The following is a 19,720-nucleotide window of genomic DNA, read 5'->3' as shown; positions in this document are numbered from 1 at the left end:
TGCAACAAATTTCATTTAAGGAGGATATCTGTGGAAATAGCATTTTCTAACACAAATGCATCTCAAAATAAATAAAATGACAACAGTGGAAGCAAAGTTTTAGAACTGATACCCTTGAGCTAAATTACTTAAGTACTATTTAGATATATATGACATTTTGTATGGATGACTGCAATCTATTGATGTACAAAAATTAGTTGTAACCAGTTGATTCTAACTTAAAAAAAAATTGTTAAAGGTATAAATTTATATGAAGCAATATGTCATTTGGAAACATAAAAAAGAATAAAACTACTCAGAAAGATGATCTAAGTTGGGTTATTTAAAAGCATAACTTAGTTTCTGGGTAATATTGTTGCAGCCATTAAACAGGAAGGTCTACAAAAAGATCTAAGCTCAACAGCTACCAGCAGCATATGAAGCAAAATATAAATTCCTTTAATTGCATTGATCTATCTGTTTCAGTGGATAACATTTTTTGGGGTAATAAATGTTTGTATCGTATGTGCAGAGTTATTCTTTCGGCTTTTCATTAAAATAAGAGTACAATTAATCAAAAAAGAAAACACCATAACATATATCTTTACTAAATTCTAACAATTAATTTATAACAAAAAGTGAAAATAAATTATATTTATTAAAACAAAGAGGAAAAATTATCTTATTTGTGGTTGTGGGTTCTGGGTTCTCTAGCTGGACATGGCAAAAAGGATTTTACAAATAGTAAATAATAATTTAGACTTTTAAAGATTTTTTTAGGTATAAATCACAGCCAACTGCAGAAACTTAACATAAAATTTGATTATATGTAGACCATTAAAATCAAATGTGCTTTAGCGCTGTAAACTTATTGGAGAAACACTGTTGTGCTGGTCTTCCATAAGTTTTTCATATCATTTAAATCAGTTTACCATCGCATATACAATAATATTGTTCCTTTGTTCAACAAATTGTAACAAAGGTTGTAAAAATTAATATTCAAAATCACATTTAATCACTTCATTACTAATTATAGATACTTTTTGCAAAGAATTTTCATCGATTTTGCTAAATAATTTTTTAGTAATCATATATTCAAACTAATTTTCTAATTAGTCTACTTTTAAATAATTCGAAATATTTTAATACTGTCATTATTACATTTGACCAACTGTTTGAATAAACGTTTTTTTAAACTTTAGCAACTATTTTTTTTGTTTACTATTGTTATACAACCCATATGGTTAAATTAGTATTTTTGGAATACGATTCCAATCACTATTTTGTAATCGACCAGCCGAACTTCCAATAGATTTAGTTTTTTCGGTTTGAATGTGAATACCATTCACATATCAGTTTGCTTGACTCGCCCATTAATCCAAATTGATCGCAGTTTAAAAATCTCAACATAAGGTATTCGTAATATAATTAAATATATACCTACAAAATAACAAAAAGTAAAATTACGCATTCTACCGATAGAGCGCATGTCTAGTACAAGCAACAGTCTATACAATTCCTTGAAACACACATAAACACTGTAGTGCGTTCTACAATCATAACCCCAGCTGACTGGCAAATTAGCATTATGAAAATGGAGTACGGATAAGCCACGCCATGTAACCTACATCAGAATGCTTATTTTGTTTCAGACATTTCTGAATTCTGATAGTCATTACTGAAGTTAGTTTTACTGTCTTTTGTCAGTTACACACTTTTATATTATATTATGTAGCAAGAATTAAAAAATATGTTGACATATATTCATTTTTATTACAAATTATTTTTAATCGTACTTTCTTAATACTCTACTTACGAAGCATTAGAGATCGTTTGCATTAAATCAAAAACCCGGCGGCGAGACATCTTTATTAATAGAAAAATTTAACTTCTAGTCGCAGGCACAAGCAAGAGACTCGTCGGATAATGTAGCACGACTGAACAACGTTAGTTTAATTTTACCCTACCCACAGGTCCTTTACATACAACTACGTCACAGATAACAAAGTTCAAAACAATAATATTCTATTTAATTTATTTCGTTATTCATTCGCCTATTCTTTTGTAGAGTGAAACATAACCGTACATTATCAGAATGTTTAATTTTAAATAACAAAGGTTATTTTATATTTATTTGTTTTTGGTTATTTGGTATGAAACGTTTTTCAAATATATTGCCTCTCCTAATTCTTAAATGGAGCCAGACTAGGTCGTTGACTCATTACAAACAAAATGCATATACTTACAAATTTTGAATTTATAATTGCAAATTAAAAGGTTCGATCTTCTTAAATGCATTTGCATGTTTGAACCTTCAATTATGAATTCAAGGTTGTTCCTAAGGAGTCACATCAAGATAAATTGTAATGATTAAAATAAATTACCGTTTATTATATTACGTTAGTTTTTTCATTAGTAATTATATATTTTAGTGAAAAGTGGATAATATAAACAAATCGTGTGTGTGTGTGTGTATATATATATATATATATATATATATATATTATTTTTATTTCCTATATTACTAATACAACTCGATCTAGATTTTCAAAAAGAATATTAATGAAGTAGTGGCTTGATGGAGAAAAGTTCCAATGTTTAAGAATACTAGTTTTTGGAATGGGATTTAGTAAAAATAAACAGTTTAGTTTAGTTTTAAGCAAAGGTTTTCTGTGAATTTTAGTTTGAACTTTGTCGGTCTGCTATTGAAGTAATGCTTAATTACAACAGAGAAATACGCTAATATGATATTCATTTTGGGTGTGTGTAATTGAAATGTTACAGCTGCTGCGTAGTATATGAAATACGTTTTCCGAATAGCAGGATTTCAGATCCTAGAACAATTAGCGCGATTTTTCGCAAACTTCGTGAAATAGATTCGCAGTCTAGTATTTGTACCAAATACGAACCATCCATTCAACACGACGGTGTTATTGATGAAATTATTATCTATGCAGTCCAACGATATCTTTCAAAACAGATCGGAGTTTTGCATTCGATAGTTTGGAGAACAAGTTTTATCCTTATCATAAATAGCCAGTTCAACATCTGCACTCAGGAGAGGTTCGTTTCGCTTGGAGTTCTGCAGCTGGTGGAATGCAAATCGACAACTCTACAAGTACGTTTTGTTTACCGACGAGGCAAATTTCACTCGAGATGGCATCAACATAAATGGCAGAAGTATTGTATACATGGCCAGAAGTAAATCCTTACGAAATGGTGGAAGGAAATTTTCAACACCGATTTAGCGTTATTATATGGTGCGGCCTTCTTTACATTCAGCTGTTTGGACTGTTCATATTACCTAGCCGTTTAAATGCCGAGGTCTATTTGCATTTTCTTCAAGAATTGCGGTAGCTGCTTGAAGACGTTCCTCTAGCGCTGAGACGCAAAGTATACGAGGAGTAACAGTAAAGTAACGAGACTGTTGTGATAAAAATTTTTACTTACGTTTTTAGTCAGTTGTTTTGTAATCTCCAACTATAATCTCAAAGTATTCCCCTTTGTTTGCACACACTTACGTCAATGTTTCTGCCACTGCTGGTAACATTTGTGGAATGTTATCTAAGACCCTTAACACAGCATTTTGGACATCTTCTGTTGTTTGAAAATGGTGTCCCTTGTCCACCAATTTGACCCTCATTAGAATAAAACAAATGTCACTCGACGAGATATGGTGGATGAGGTGGCTGTTGTAGTACTGAAAGGCGTTTTGAGGTTAAAAACTACTGTACAAACAATGTAGTATGGCGCATTATCGTGATGAAGAATCCAACTCGTACCAATATTTGAACGGACACGGAAGACTAGTTTTCGAAGTCTTTGTAGAAATATTGATTCACTGATTGTCCAAGAGGCACTCTTTATATTCATTATCTACACATTTCTTCATCTCAACAACATCAATATAATATTTAATATTGTTTCCTTTATATTTTTCAGCTTGAATATATCATTAAATACCTTATCTTTGATATCCACTAAAAATTCACACATACCTATAAGATTTTTATCGCTGACATTCCACGTTTGTTTTAATAAAGATACATCTAATGCATGGTTTTTATTTGCAATAAAAACGCATAGCAACAAATAAGAAACAGATATATCTTTTTTTAGTTTGTTTCAGTTCAAAATACTGTTCAATTACACTTCGAAAAGCGCTATCAATAGACGATTTATTTTCAACAAAAATGTTATTTTTTCCACAATACCTTTTTTCAAACGTTTTTTACCAGTAGAAACAAAATAGATTTATCATATTCACAATTAAATTGAACAGTAAATTCTGTGGGAGTGTATTTTTTAAATAAATTTTCAGTATCATTTTGTATGTAACCTATGAATATAATTAAATCGTGGATTAAATTTACAGAAAAAAGTTTTTTTTTTGTCTTCAGTCATTTGACTTGTTTGATGCAGCTCTCCAAGATTTCCTATCTAGTGTTAGTCGTTTCATTTCAGTATACCTTCTACATCCTATATCCCTAACAATTTGTTTTACATATTCCAAACGTGGCCTGCCTACACAATTTTTCCCTTCTAACTGTCCTTCCAATATTAAAGCGACTATTCCAGGATGCCTTAGTATGTAGCCTATAAGTCTGTCTCTTCTTTTAACTATATTTTTCCAAATGCTTCTTTCTTCATCTATTTGCCGCAATACCTCTTCATTTGTCACTTTATCCACCCACCTGATTTTTAACATTCTCCTATAGCACCACATTTCAAAAGCTTCTAATCTTTTCTTCTCAGATACTCCGATTGTCCAAGTTTCACTTCCATATAAAGCGACACTCCAAACATACACTTTCAAAAATCTTTTACTGACATTTAAATTAATTTTTGATGTAAACAAATTATATTTCTTACTGAAGGCTCGTTTAGCTTGTGCTATTCGGCATTTTATATCGCTCCTGCTTCGTCCATCTTTAGTAATTCTACCTCCCAAATAACAAAATAACAAAATTCTTCTACCTCCATAATCTTTTCTCCTCCTATTTTCACATTCAGTGGTCCATCTTTGTTATTTCTACTACATTTCATTACTTTTGTTTTGTTCTTGTTTATTTTCATGCGATAGTTCTTGCGTAGGACTTCATCTATACCGTTCATTGTTTCTTCTAAATCCTTTTTACTCTCGGCTAGAATTACTATATCATCAGCAAATCGTAGCATCTTTATCTTTTCACCTTGTACTGTTACTCCGAATCTAAATTGTTCTTTAACATCATTAACAGCTAGTTCCATGTAAAGATTAAAAAGTAACGGAGATAGGGAACATCCTTGTCGGACTTCCTTTCTTATTACGGCTTCTTTCTTATGTTCTTCAATTGTTACTGTTGCTTTTTGGTTCCTGTACATGTTAGCAATTGTTCTTCTATCTCTGTATCTGAACCCTAATTTTTTAAAAATGCTGAACATTTTATTCCAGTCTACGTTATCAAATGCCTTTTCTAGGTCTATAAACGCCAAGTATGTTGGTTTGTTTTTCTTTAATTTTTCTTCTACTATTAATCTGAGGCCTAAAATTGCTTTCCTTGTCCCTATACTTTTCCTGAAACCAAATTGGTCTTCTCCTAACACTTCCTCCACTCACCACTCAATTCTTCTGTATAGAATTCTAGTTAAGATTTTTGATGCACGACTAGTTAAACTAATTGTTCTGTATTCTTCACATTTATCTGCCCCTGCTTTCTTTAGTATCATTACTATAACACCTTTTTTGAAGTCTGACGAAAATTCCCCTTTTTCATAAATATTACACACCAGTTTGTATAATCTATCAATCGCTTCCTCACCTGCACTACGCAGTAATTCTACAGGTATTCCGTCTATTCCAGGAGCCTTTCTGCCATTTAAATCTTTTAATGCTCTCTTAAACAGATCTCAGTATTGTTTCTCCCATTTCATCCTCCTCAACTTCCTCTATAACACCATTTTCTAATTCATTTCCTCCGTATAACTCTTATATATATAAGAGTATATTATATTATATTTAACTCTTATAATATATTCCACCCATCTATCGACTTTACCTTTCGTATTATATATTGGTGTATCATCTTTGTTTAACACATTATTAGATTTTAATTTATGTACCCCAAAATTTTCCTTAACTTTCCTGTATGCTCCGTCTATTTTACCAATGTTCATTTCTCTTTCCACTTTTCTTTAATCCACTCTTCTTTCGCCAGTTTGCACTTCCTGTTTATAGCATTTCTTAATTGCCGATAGTTCCTTTTACTTTCTTCATCACTAGCATTCTTATATTTTCTACGTTCATCCATCAGCTGCAATATATCGTCTGAAACCCAAGGTTTTCTACCAGTTCTCTTTATTCCGCCTAAGTTTGCTTCTGCTGATTTAAGAATTTCCTTTTTAACATTCTCCCATTCTTCTTCTACAGTTTCTACCTTATCTGTTTTACTCAGACCTCTTGCGATGTCCTCCTCAAAATCTTCTTTACCTCCTCTTCCTTAAGCTTTTCTAAATGCCACCGATTCATCTGACACCTTTTCTTCAGGTTTTTAAACCCCAATCTACATTTCATTATCACCAAATTATGGTCGCTATCAATGTCTGCTCCAGGGTAAGTTTTGCAGTCAACGAGTTGATTCCTAAATCTTTGCTTAACCATGATATAATCTATCTGATACGTTGCAGTATCGCCTGGCTTTTTCCAAGTGTATATTCTTCTATTATGATTTTTAAATTGGGTGTTGGCAATTACTAAATTATACTTCATGCAAAACTCTATAAGTTGGTCCCCTCTTTCATTCCTTTTGCCCAGCCCGTATTCACCCACTATATTTCCTTCCTTGTCTTTTCCAATGCTTCCATTCCAATCTCCAACTATTATTAAATTTTCATCTCCTTTTATGTGTTTAATTGCTTCATCAATCTCTTCGTATACACATTCTACCTCATCATCATCATGGGCGCTTGTAGGCATATAGACGTTAACAATCGTTGTCGGTTTAGGTTTTGATTTTCAGAAAAAGGTAAAAAAAAAAAAAACTAATAATGGATTGATATGCTTCAAGATTTAATTGACGAGTACAACGATACTGTGCACGTGGTAACAAAATTTAAACCGAAAGATGTAAATAATACCATTGAAACGCAAGCGTTGGCAAGTATAAACAAAAAATACGATAGAAAAAAGAATGTTATAAAAAAAATAAATTTAATGTTGACGATCACGTTCGAATAAGCAAATATTAAAAACATTTGAAAAGGGTTATTTGCCTCATTGGACTGATGAAATAATCAAAATACATACTGTTCACACTGGATCTCGAACCGTTACATATGAATTGATTGATGGTAGAAATGCACATGTAAAAGGACGCTTTTATCAACACGAATTACAAAAAAGTAAACAAAGATGTATATCAAATTGAGAAAATAATTAAACGAAAACGCAACAAAGCCTATGTAAAATGGTTAGGATTTGATAAAAGTTACAATTCATGGATAGATTTAAATGATGTTGAATGAACATCAAACACAGTACGTTATTGATAAAGATTTTTTAATATTTTATATATAGATAACAATTACGTCACAATATAGTTTTATTCCGGCATAATTTATTCCTTTTCTTCAGGACACGCGATGAGACATATTGTTCTAACAACGGTGGTGATGATGATACCCAACCGCAATTGATGGCGTACGACACAAACGAAACTTAGGAACTCGATTACGTTAAAACCAATCGATATACGAGTGCGACAATAAAGTAATGAGACTGATTTTTCTTTGCAAGACGTGGCAACCCTGCAGCTTGCGTAGGCACACCATCTTTGACCTTGGTCTATAAGCTAGTTCTAGTCCAAGCGGCACATTGATGCAACTGCTCAGTCGTGAGTTGTGCTGTAGTAAGTGAACACGTGTTTGTGTCTCGTCACAGAAATGAAACCGCAAAATATTGCGCAACGGTATGCCATTTCTTTTTGCGTTAAATTGGGGGAAAACACGACGACAACTTACGGTATGCTTCAGAAGGCTTTTGGAGAGGAGGTTATGTCAAGAGCTCAAGTTTTTCGGTGGCATAAAATTTTTGGTGAAGGCAGAACGAATGTTGAAGATGAAGACCGCAGTGGACGACCATCAACCTCACGGACAGATGTCAACTTGACCAGGGTGCGTGAAATCGTACGATCTGATCGAAGATTATCCGTGAAAATTATTGCAGAAGAACTCAACATCAATCGAGAAACAGTTCGTCTAATATTAACTGAAGATCTTGATATGAGAAAGATTTGTGCAAAAATGATCCCCAAAAATTTCACACAACAGCGAGAAACACGGAAAAATGTGGCAGCCGGTCTGTTAGAGCAAACGGAAATCAATCCAGATTTGTTGAGCCGTGTTATCACTGGTGATGAAGGTTGGTTTTTTCAATACGATCCAGAGACAAAACGCCAAAGTTCGCAATGGTGCTCAAAGGGATCACCCAGACCAAAAAAAGCTCGCATGTAAAAGTCAGAAGTGAAATGCATGCTTGTGTGCTTCTTTAGTTCCAAGGGAATTGTTCATAAAGAGTGGGTGCCTCCTGGACAAACAGTTAACCAATATTTCTACAAAGAAGTTTTAGAAAGACTTCGTAAACGAGTTCTTCGTGTCCGTGCCAACATTGCTGATCACGATAATGCGCCATCCCATACTGCTCTGTCAGTACAGCAATTGTTAACCTCAAAACAAATTTCAGTACTACCACAGCCACCTTATTCACCAGATACCGCTTCGTGCAACTTTTTTCTATTTCCAAGAGTCAAAATGGCGGTCAAGGGACACCATTTTCAAACAACACAAGATGTCCAAAAAGCTGTGGCAAGGGTCTTAGAGGATATTACAGAAGATGAGTTCCAGAAATGTTACTATCAATGGCAGAAGCGCTGGAATAAGTGTGTGCAATCAGAGGGGAACTACCTTGAAGGAGACAACACTAAACATGACTAAAACGGTAAGCAGCATTTTTTTTCACATCAGTCTCATTACTTTATTGTCGCACCTTGTATGAGAGAACATCATATTGCTTCTCTTTATTTTATTCCATACAAGAATACGAAACGAAAAGAAGAAGAAAATGAAGAAAACCGTCCATCGATTCAAATTTTTTAAGCACTACAACACAAAAACACAAAATTACAAACATACACAAAACAAAAACACTTTAAACTCCCATACAATAATGTTACTATTGTTTTTTTTTTAACCATATTTATTTACATTTATTGAATGCAGTGGTTCCAAGGCCCGTGACACGATATGATTATGGATTTATCCACTATCGATTGTTACAAATGGTAAGGAAAGTTTTTAAATAATATTTTACACAGTTTACATATGCGAAACACTTTTTCATGTAACTTCATGCTACTTCTTTACAAGACCATGATGTGATAAACATCAAATGCAGATGATGGTTACTGGTAAACTTGCAGGTGTTTCGCATACATAAATGAAATTTAACGGGGTTTTCAGATTTATGTGTTGTGCAAGTTTATCATTATCCATCTTCTGCGTTTGATGTTTATCACATCGCGGTCGTGTAAAGAAGTATCATGAAAATGTTTTTTGTTGAAGCTAGATTAATAAGTGTTTTGTAAGCCTACTGGGGAGAGATATCACTCGTTAAAAAAATCTCAGCGCACCGCAGTTGCTACCTCCTGAGTGGTGTGGAAACGCAACGATTTATTTTTCTTTACGTAAATTTATTTATACACAGAATACGAGTCTCTCTATTGTTGTTCGGAGTAATTTTTATAAAATCCAACTTAGTTTTTAGCTTATATTATAAATCATTTGCTTTTTGTACGAGTGTTTTGTAAGCCTACTGGGGAGAGATGTCACTCTAAAAAAATGTCAACGCGCCGTTGCGGTTGCTACCTCTTGGGTGGTGTGGAAATGCAACAACACTCTAAACTCCCATACAGTAATGTATGACTGTTTTTTAAGAAATCAAATTTAGTCAATTGGCATTATTGGATGCCAATTGACTAAATTTTGAGGTTCCAAGGCTTGCGGGTTAATCCGACGTCAGATTCACATCTGTTGTCGAATTACACCCGCGAATGGTGAGGAGAGTGTTTAACACATAAATGCATTTATTTGTGTGTAGTAGTTTTCGCGCGTAAAATGTAACGGTTTTTTCTTTTACAGATTGGATGAGGGTGCGCGCGCAACACACACGCAGTCATCACACTCTGATTGGTTGATAAAATGATGGGATTATTAAAAAAAATTTCGCAATCGTCGCCTCCCGATGCAAACGCCACGACGACCAGGATCATCCTCGAGGTACGTCCGCGTCGGTCGCTCAATTCTTCAGTTGAACGCTAAACATCTGCGTGCCACTCCGCCTCCTGGTGCACAATCCATGTCGGGATCCTGGAGTGGCGAGTGACGCTTTCCGGTGCAAACGCCACGACGACCAGGAACGCCTTTGGGGTACGTCTAAAGTTTTCTTCATAAACACACACACACACACCCAATGACATTCAATTATATATATTATGGTATTCAATTATATATATTGTATGGTAGGTGTGACATCTCACATACACATATATTAGATTTAATATGTCTCCCGCGCAACTTATATACAACATTTTTCACTCAACAGATCAGGGAACCACTGTAGCCGAACGATCTAAGGCGTCAGTTAGCCGCGGCCCGTCATGACACAGTTCGAGTCCTAGCCGACCAGTTTTTTTTTCACTTTAATTATCATTTATTTATTTAATTCAAATCCACCGCTACACAACTGTTCGTCAGTGGTAATAATAATTATTATAAATAATATTTAAAGTGGAAATATTAACCAAGTTGGCATCCCTGCGAAATTTCAAACATATCGCTAAGGGAATAGGGAATTCCCAAATGGGAAAAAGGGAATTTCAAACATGGCGGACGGCAACACAAGCGCACCTTGCTGTGGCAAAGAGTACTTCTGACGCCGTACGCCCACTTCCGTACTACTCCGTAGTATGTTGACATTTTGGATTTACGACTGTTGCAACATCTAGTTGTGCACTTCTTCTTTTGACTGCAACCGACTGAACCAAAAGTATCCAAAAAAATCCCAAAATCAAAAAGCGGTTGGATTTTGAACTTTTTCTTAACTGCAGTAATATGCCGTAACCATGCTGAGTTCGTATTCTGTTTAGCGTTGATCATGTCTTACGTGAAAAGTAAAAACCCGGCGGCCTTTGTGTAATACATGGGACTTGGTTATTCTGCTTTGTAGTTCATTCTTGACGCCAGACGTCAGTTAGGTTAAATCCGTCTTCTGTGGCAGCAGTTGCTGTTTTGATAGATGGCTTTCTAGATCGAAGCCGTCCATGATTGACATCCTCAATATCCTTATGTATTGGTAGCTTTTGATTGTCCATAATCTTCTTGTACTTTCTTACAAGAACGTTCATACGGCGCAGGTTTGGGGGTGATATGTGGCTGAATACCGGGAGCCATTCCACGGGAGTAGACCTGATAATCCCGGCAATCATTCTCATAATGTTATTAGGTTGAGAATCAATTCTATGAACATTAGTTCTTTTAAGCCACACTGGCGCACAATATTCAGCAGCCGAGAAGAACTGCTTCAGAACCGATGTGCGCAATGTGGAAGCCGATGCTCCCCATGTTGTTCCACAGAGTTTATGTACAATGTTGTTTCTCGCTTTCAATTTCTCTGCAGTTTTCATTAGGTGCTCCTTAAATGAAAGCGTTCTATAAAGTGTCACGCCAAGGTCCTTTGGTGTCTTATTGTGAAAGAACCATGTGTTCTCGAAGAGAATTTTAAGCTCCCTATTAGTGAACTTGTTACTCAGATGGAAGCATGACACCTCTGTTTTACTAGCATTTGGTTGGAGGCGCCATCTCCGGAAGTACCTTCCCAGTTTCTCCAGGTCAGCCATCAGGACCTCCTCCGACTTTTCAAATGATCTACATTTTATTGTTAGCACCCAGTCATCGGCGTATCCATGCTTTTTAGATCTTGTCTCTGGCATTTCTGCAACATAGAGGCTGAAAAGGAGAAACTCAAGCACCGATCCTTGTGGCAGGCCGTTCTTGAGTTTCCTTGGTGAGCTTATATCGGATCCCATGATAACTTGGAACATTCAGTCGTTCAACATGTTATTAAGGAGGCGAGCTGTTAGTTTGCATGGAATTACACGGAGGACCTTACAAATCATGCTTTCTCTTTAGACATTGTCGTAAGCGGCCACTGCAACGAATGCAACAGAGGTTTCTTTGGAATCCCGCTTCAATGTACGTTGTGAGCGAGAGAACTTGGTCAGTGCAACTTCGTTTTGGCCTAAAGCCTGCTTGTTCAATCGGTATAACATCATATATTTTCTGACAGATTCTGTTGTAGATAAGCCTTTCTAGTAATTTATATGTTACTAAGAGCAATGCTATTGGCCTGTAGCTCTTAGGTAAGTTTGCTGGTTTGCCTGGTTTTAAAATGGCTACTACCTTCGATTGCTTGAACTCTGTGGGCACGCTACCGGTCTGCATTATGTCAGTGAAGAATCTGGCCAGCCGAAGTTTTGCGTATTTTCCGCAGTTTAATAAAAATTCCGGATTGATACCATCGAACCCTGATGCTTTTCCTGGAGAAACATCTTTGAGCGCAGACTCAATCTCTTCAAGTGTAAAAGGGTGAGCGTACTCAGTCTCTCCTGCCTTCCTCCTCAAGTTTCTTAGTACTACGGTGTTTGGGGAGACACTTGCTTTTGGTCTCTGAATAGGAGATCCGCTTCCTAATTTTCTTAGCAGAGTTCATGCATGACGACTCGAGGTCTGAAAGTTCAGGCTTCCCACCGTTTCTGACCATTTCTGTTGTCTTGCAGCATCGAGGCTATGGAGAAGCTCGTCTGCCACCTCTTGATCGCCCGTCTCAAGGAAGCTTCGGTAGAGAACTTCGCTATTTTGGGACCACCCTGGGATATATTCTCTGCGAAGCCCTCTAGGGATGCACTTCTTAGCGGTACTTGTTACTGCTCCAATAAATCTGCTATAGGTTTTGCTGATTGGTGGTATCCAGCCTAGGTATTTATCCAAATTCGTAGAAAAATTGTCCCAATTAGCCTTTTTGAAGTTCCATCTAGGACGGGATACAGAGGTCACGAGAGAAATTTGGTTACCTGCCTCTATAATAACTGGACGGTGCTGGCATAGATCTGGATTATACTCCCGGTTAGTACTCATCCTCAGCCCATCTCACCAGAGCCTCGCCGTTCGCATCACAATCTTAGATTTCCATTGCTCGTGGTTGCTATTAAAATAACCCAAGTAGACCGCAGGATGAGGTTGTATTTGGATTACTGACGTTGGCCGTGAGACAGATGGCGGTTTATAGATATTGGACACTGTTATATTTCCGATTTTAACTACAATATTATGAATTTCATTGCCCGTGGAGCTGGAGATGAGAGTGGCGTTTTCTATATCGCGTCTAACGTAAGTGGCGAAGCCGTACGTATTATGGCATGTGGCACCAAGTAATTCATATCCAGGTATTTTGCCTCTTTTCCGCAATTGTTCCTCAGTGTTACAATGTGTTTCCTGGATTGCAACCAGATTCTTATACTGTCGTTCTTCAGTAGTTTCGATAAATACTGGCTCTTAGAATAATTTATGCTTTCCATATTTATGTGGCAAATTCGGACCGAAGGTCCAAGATTTCATGTTGGCAAGTCCTGAAAAGGACTGTCGGGTATATCTAGCGACATGGCCTGCAGTTCGTAATACTGTAGGCTTGTGTCTGCGTGGTCAGGAAAACCTATCTTCTTGGTTTGTCTGACTGCCAGTATCTGCTAGCTCATTTAGCGTTACCCAAGGTGCATCACGTGGAGGAGAACTAGCTTTTCACCCCAATAAATAATTATTCAATAATAATAATAAATTTAAAAAAAAACAAAAAAAACGAGAAGTTATAAGTGAAATAAAATTTTATGTACTTTTAAAAATGTATATGTAATTTAATAAGCATTATTACATATGTTTATATGTAATAGATTTGGTGAAACATTTGATTATGAAAATTGAAAATTAATTAATTGATTAATTGAAAATTTTAATTTAGAATCGTATAGTTTTGTGTTTTTTCGAATTTCATTTTATTTAATTATTCTGGAATTTCTGTTTAATTTTATCTACATTAAAGTTAACTACAGAGTGACTGAAAAATAAACCCTCACAAGAAAAACGTATACACATATCTTTGATAAATCGCAAAAAATTCTTGTCTTTTAGTTCATAATGATGATGTCGGACAATGTGTTCCCTAAGTCGGAGTTGATCATTATTTCGTTTGTTTTTTGTTGCCAATCACTTAATCGCTCTTTGGTTTGATATAATTCTTCTGATCTTAATTTGTGTTTACGTTGTCTAGTTTAAAATTTTAACTTTTTTATATTCATCATCCTCTCTTAATCTTTTTATTCTTTCCTTGGTCTTAACGTTTCTTCTTCTTTATATTTTTCATCTTCTCTTAATCTTTTTATTCTTTCTTTGTTTGTAACCTGTTCTTTCATTTTTCTTTTAGTTACTTTTAACTTTTTTTTAAAATTTAAATATATTGATTTACTAATAACCTCTGATTGTAAAACAAAATTTACAGTAAATAATAACAATAAAAAAAATCATAAGTTATTAGTAAAATAACATTTTATGTACCTTTAAAAATATGTATATGTAATTTAATAAGCGTACAAGGAAGTTATGTGGTGTCCACATCAAATTATTTTATCAATTTCATCCCGTCTGACGATAAATTATAATGAAATCAATAGCTTTTGATATCGATAAATCAAGTCAATTTTATAAATAAAATGTTTTTCATCCCTTACCTCCAGTCAGTTTCAGTAGCTTTTTTCACTCCCTTTGAAAATATTTTGAAGTTATTAAATATATTTTATTTGTAACTGTTTTTTTGTCGTTTCAAATGTTTTCAGTTTAAAATAAAACTTTACTTATAAGATTTTCGCCAATATAAATATCTTAAACACTCAATAATTCTAATTTTGTTTTATTAATATAATTAGATCATAAGAATGGTTGAATCACCATTCTATAAATATTTTTACCATTTGTGTTAACTGTATATTTTGTTAATGTGCGTGTGCGTTAGTTTTTAAAAATTGTATTCATTTATTTAGCTTAATTGTTATAAAATATTAATTATATATCTTTTATCTCAATTCAACTGTAATAGCTGCTATCTGAAACTGAACATTGCACACCATGGAATTTAACCTTTTTTTTATCATTTTTTTTAATTTTGAGATAAAATAAAACTGTAAACTGAAAATTATATTCATAAAACATTATCGGTAAGAAAACAAATAATAAGTTATTTTTTGTAGAACAGCAGTAATTTTTGTTTGTAAAGTTAATTGAAAATCTGCTATGTAAACATTACTTTTTGAAATAAAGTTTGTAACTTTTTATATGAGCTTTAACTTGCTTCCTACCCCATTACTCCAAAAAGTAAGTTTATAGCCAAGTTATAGCCAAAAAGTCCATGTTCATGAAAAAATATGTAGAATAGTTTTATTACAACTAACCAATTTGCTCGAGTTGGTTCTCGCGTGATGCGAGTACAAACTTTAGCCGAACGTTTGTTCTCGCATCATACGAAAACCAACCTAACGATTGCTTACAAATTTGCAGGATACATTCGTGTTATCTCAGGGAAGGTTTTAAGGCCTAGCCCCCTTGGGGTGAAGTTGTAAATTAAAGATATTCATTAAAGAATGAAAAGGATGAAGCCTTTTATTTCATTATTATATTTCTGTTGCCATGGCAACAATGGAATTTTTCATCGTCAAAGGTATGTGTACTTCAGTTATCACAGTTTTTGGTGTCCTTGCTGGCCTCCGTGGCGCGAGTGGTAAGCGTTTTAGCCTTTCATCCGGAGGTCCCGGGTTCGAATCCCGGTCAGGCATGGCATTTTCGCATATTCTAAAAATCGGTGGTCCCGGAGGTTTAAAAAAAAAAACAGAAAAAGAGTTACTGCTATTCTGACTTTTGTAATTTAGTCTCTAAAAACCCTGAATATTTAATTGTTATTTACTAGTACTATTCTTACAACTATGAGGGTAACGAATTCTTCGGAGGCCCAGATGGTGGAACCTTTTGGCTAGACGGGAATGATGAACAAAGCGAGCTCTGCAGCCCTGAGGAGCCCCTGGGTCGGCTCCGGGTTCACCTCGGCCCGGGGGGTGGGTCCAGGATCGGAGCCAGCCCCGATCGGCTAGTTGCATAAGAAAGTTGCTAATATTTATGTTATTGTTACAAAAAAATAAAATAAAAAATAAAGTGCATAATAAAATGGATAACGATTCTGTTAAAGAAAATAATTACAATTCATTCATATAATATGAATATATATTACATTTCAGTAAGTCTATCGAGCAGCGATAGACCTTACTCGATAGACTTTACTTCAAGTCCAACTGGACTCGTGTGTTTGAAAAGCCATAACTCTGGCTAAAAAAAAAATAACAAAATATGAAGAATTATATTATTAAAATGACCAATCTATTCTGTAAACATTTTATAAATGATACATAAACTGTGCATGAAGGAGAAAAATCACGGTTTTTACTGATTTTTCTGATAAGTCAAGTTTAGATGTATTTTAAAATGATAGAGATAAAAAATCTGTAAATTTAGTGTTATTCCGCTTGTTTCTTTTGATTCTGACAAGTTCCATTTCGATTAAATGATTTTTCAGTTAAATTGTTTCTAGTTGATTTTACTTAGATCAATTTTTTCAGAACCAAATTATCTTCCAATTTTATTACAAAGTTTTATTTTTTTATCGACAATTTAACAAAGTAAATTTAATTCGAACCAAAAAAAAATATGTTTACGGTCTCCGATTTGTTATGCATTACACAGTTTTTTCGGAAATCACGTTAGAAATAATTTTTGGAACCAGTTTTTTACGTTCAAAAATCACACAAAACCATCAATTTCTATTTATAATTTGTACTACTTTACGACAGCTTCATTTTACATATGGAGTAGAAATTAAAATAAAAAGTTTCATTCTGATATGAAAACAAAGTGCTTACAGACCTGTATATAAAATAGCTCTTTAGATTTTTTTTTAATAATATATATATATATATATATATATATATATATATATATATACACACAGACGCGCGCGCAGAATTTTTTTACTCAATTTTTCGTTAAAAAAAATTTATTAAAGTTTAAATTTTAGTTATCTTTAAAACTAAAAATTTTGTAGACAGTTTATTATAGTCTTAGTTTCATGGAGACTTATTATTTTAGGTTTATATTAAAAAAAAAAAAAAAATATTTTTTTTTTATAAAATAGCAAGAGTGAAAAATTGCATAGAATTAAATGTAACCATTGTAATTACATGTACATTTCTACTAAAACAGGCAGATATTTAAAAACCCAATAAAATGAAAATGTCAAAGCTTTAAAAAAAAAGTAACTTGGAAACATTTCTTAATATGGAAAAACATTTATTAAAAAAATAACACGCAATGATAAACTAAAAATATATTAGATAAACTAAAAGTTTGTAATAATAACAAAAAAATGATCGCATTCAGAAAAATGGTATATTTATAAATTCAAATATAAGTAAATTAATGAATCTCTAAAAAAAATTTGAATGAGCTTAAGTTGGCAAGAGTGATAAGAAAAATTATGAGCAATATTTGAAACTAACTCTACTGTTCTATTGTTGTGGCAAGCAGTATTTTTTAATATGGTGGTTCATTTTATTCATAATTATGCACAATATAATAGATGTATACGATGCTGTATGTATGTGAAAGTTACTCCAGTATTTTTCGTATTCGTTTTTCCTTTATTTAAAATACTGTATTAACTTTTCTAACTTAAATAACTTTATTTCAGTTATTTTATTAAATTAAAAACTTTAAAGGTTTTAGCTAGTTTTTAGTGTATTAGCATTTAAATAATATTGTAATTCATGATATCTTCCTTTTTTATTCTGTTAAAATAGAATTTTTAAAACTATATTAACAATAACAAATTATTTTTTTATTAACTTCATTTACATTAAATTCATTACAGATTTTGCAATCCATATTTTATTTTAAAAAATGTACACATTTCTAAATCCTAGAATATATGGTAGAGAAAATATGTTAGAGTGTGATGAAGTTCCTTCCTGGAAGTTTCAAAGAATTATTTATAAAATTTTACAGTATAAAAATTAAACTAAAATTAAATTAAACTTTTTTGTAATGAAAGCTTATCAATTTGTATACTACGAAACTGGGTGACTGCATATTTAATTCTTGTAACATCTCACCTCCAAATAACTGTTACCTTAAAGTAATTATGAAATTCAATATGTCATATTGTCGATACAATGCTTAAGTAATGAATGTGAAATAATCTATTTTTCAGTAGAGCTAAAAAACAGTTTCAAAACCCAATTTCAAATCCACCCCTTAAAATTCCGCCATGATGAAAATGAATTCCATTTCCTTATTCAATATTTACGTTAGATGTTGTTTTACTTGTGTATGTTTATTCCAGCAATCTTAAAATTTTTTTAAAAATATTCATTACTTTACTGAGATATATATATAAAAATTTTAATAGTGAAATATATTTGTCATTGTAAACTTCTGAATATGTCACATTTGTTCCTTTACTTGTGAAAATTTAGAAAGAGGTTTTATTTACATAAATTCAGAAATAAATTTATTATTACATTTATTTTCTTTACAACTGAAAAACCATAAAAAAACAGAAAATTGATACAAGCAAGATATTTTATGTAAATATATTGTGAAATACTTTAATAGATTGCATAGTATTCTTTATTGATACTACAATAACAATTTAAATAAAAATAATGTGAAAAAGAATTAGATTTTTAAAATACACTGTATTACAAACAACTGTAATTATGTAATAACAACCTACATACTTTTTAATTACAATAAAAATAATCAATAATCTTAGAAAAACAGTTCGTTTCCAATAGCACAAAAATTGCAGTACACAAACTGATTACACTATAGTATACAAGATACCATATTTTGTTAATACACAACAAACAGCTTTTCAAAAATAATATTAAAAAATAGTTCATTTTTTATGCAGAAATTATATTTTTATGTAGAAAATTTTATTCGTTTTTATTCTGAAATGACTGAGGAAAATAGTTATATAATTATATGAAGGAAATAGAAAAAAAATGTTTTTAAAAAAGTTAAAAAGTTTAATCAGAAAAAACATAAATAAAACATAATACAGCAAAATTTTAAAAGATTCTAATGACATTTTGTAGTTATATGTTTTCACTAGTTACCTTCTTCAGCAACAAGCTCTGCCGGTTTGTACTCAATACTCTCCAATGTATGCTATCAATCTGTGTCTCTGCATATTTAATACTCAGTAATATTAAGCTTTCAAATAGCTGTTAACTTAAAATGATTATGAAATCCAGTATGTCATATTGTCAATACAATAATACGTAAGTAACAAATGACTGGCTCTGACAGTCTGTCTTCAATACTATCCATTGTTGACAGTTTCCCATAAAATTCATGATACTCGTATATTCTTGGAATTAAGTGATTTTTGAAGAACTGTAACTAGTCATTGCAAATCAGCAGATTTTGAAGTCAAGAGTTCTAAAGTTCAAATCCTTGTAGAGGTAAATTGCTTTTACATGGATTTGAATACAAG

The 19,720-nt window shown here is 33.0% G+C and overlaps 1 protein-coding gene across 4 annotated transcripts in view; it reads right to left on the bottom strand.

Moving 5' to 3' along the window:
* T3dh (Type III alcohol dehydrogenase) overlaps positions 1–3,649 on the bottom strand; it is a 53,130-nt gene extending 49,481 nt beyond the window's left edge. For 2 of the 4 annotated variants that reach the window (XM_075381141.1, XM_075381151.1), the window contains exon 1: positions 1,796–1,935. In XM_075381141.1, the coding sequence (XP_075237256.1) occupies positions 1,796–1,845 (50 nt within the window). In that variant the 5' untranslated portion in view covers positions 1,846–1,935. Of the gene's footprint in view, positions 1–1,795; positions 1,937–3,429 lie in introns of those variants that run through there. The other 2 variants (XM_075381160.1, XM_075381163.1) reach the window with 2 other exon arrangements.
* Between the last annotated feature and the right edge of the window lie 16,071 nt (positions 3,650–19,720).

Source organism: Lycorma delicatula, chromosome 1 (genome assembly GCF_047948215.1).
Source record: "Lycorma delicatula isolate Av1 chromosome 1, ASM4794821v1, whole genome shotgun sequence".
Lineage (NCBI taxonomy): Eukaryota > Metazoa > Arthropoda > Insecta > Hemiptera > Fulgoridae > Lycorma > Lycorma delicatula.
Note: the sequence above shows the minus strand (reverse complement) of the source record. Positions and strands in the feature narration are given on the sequence as shown.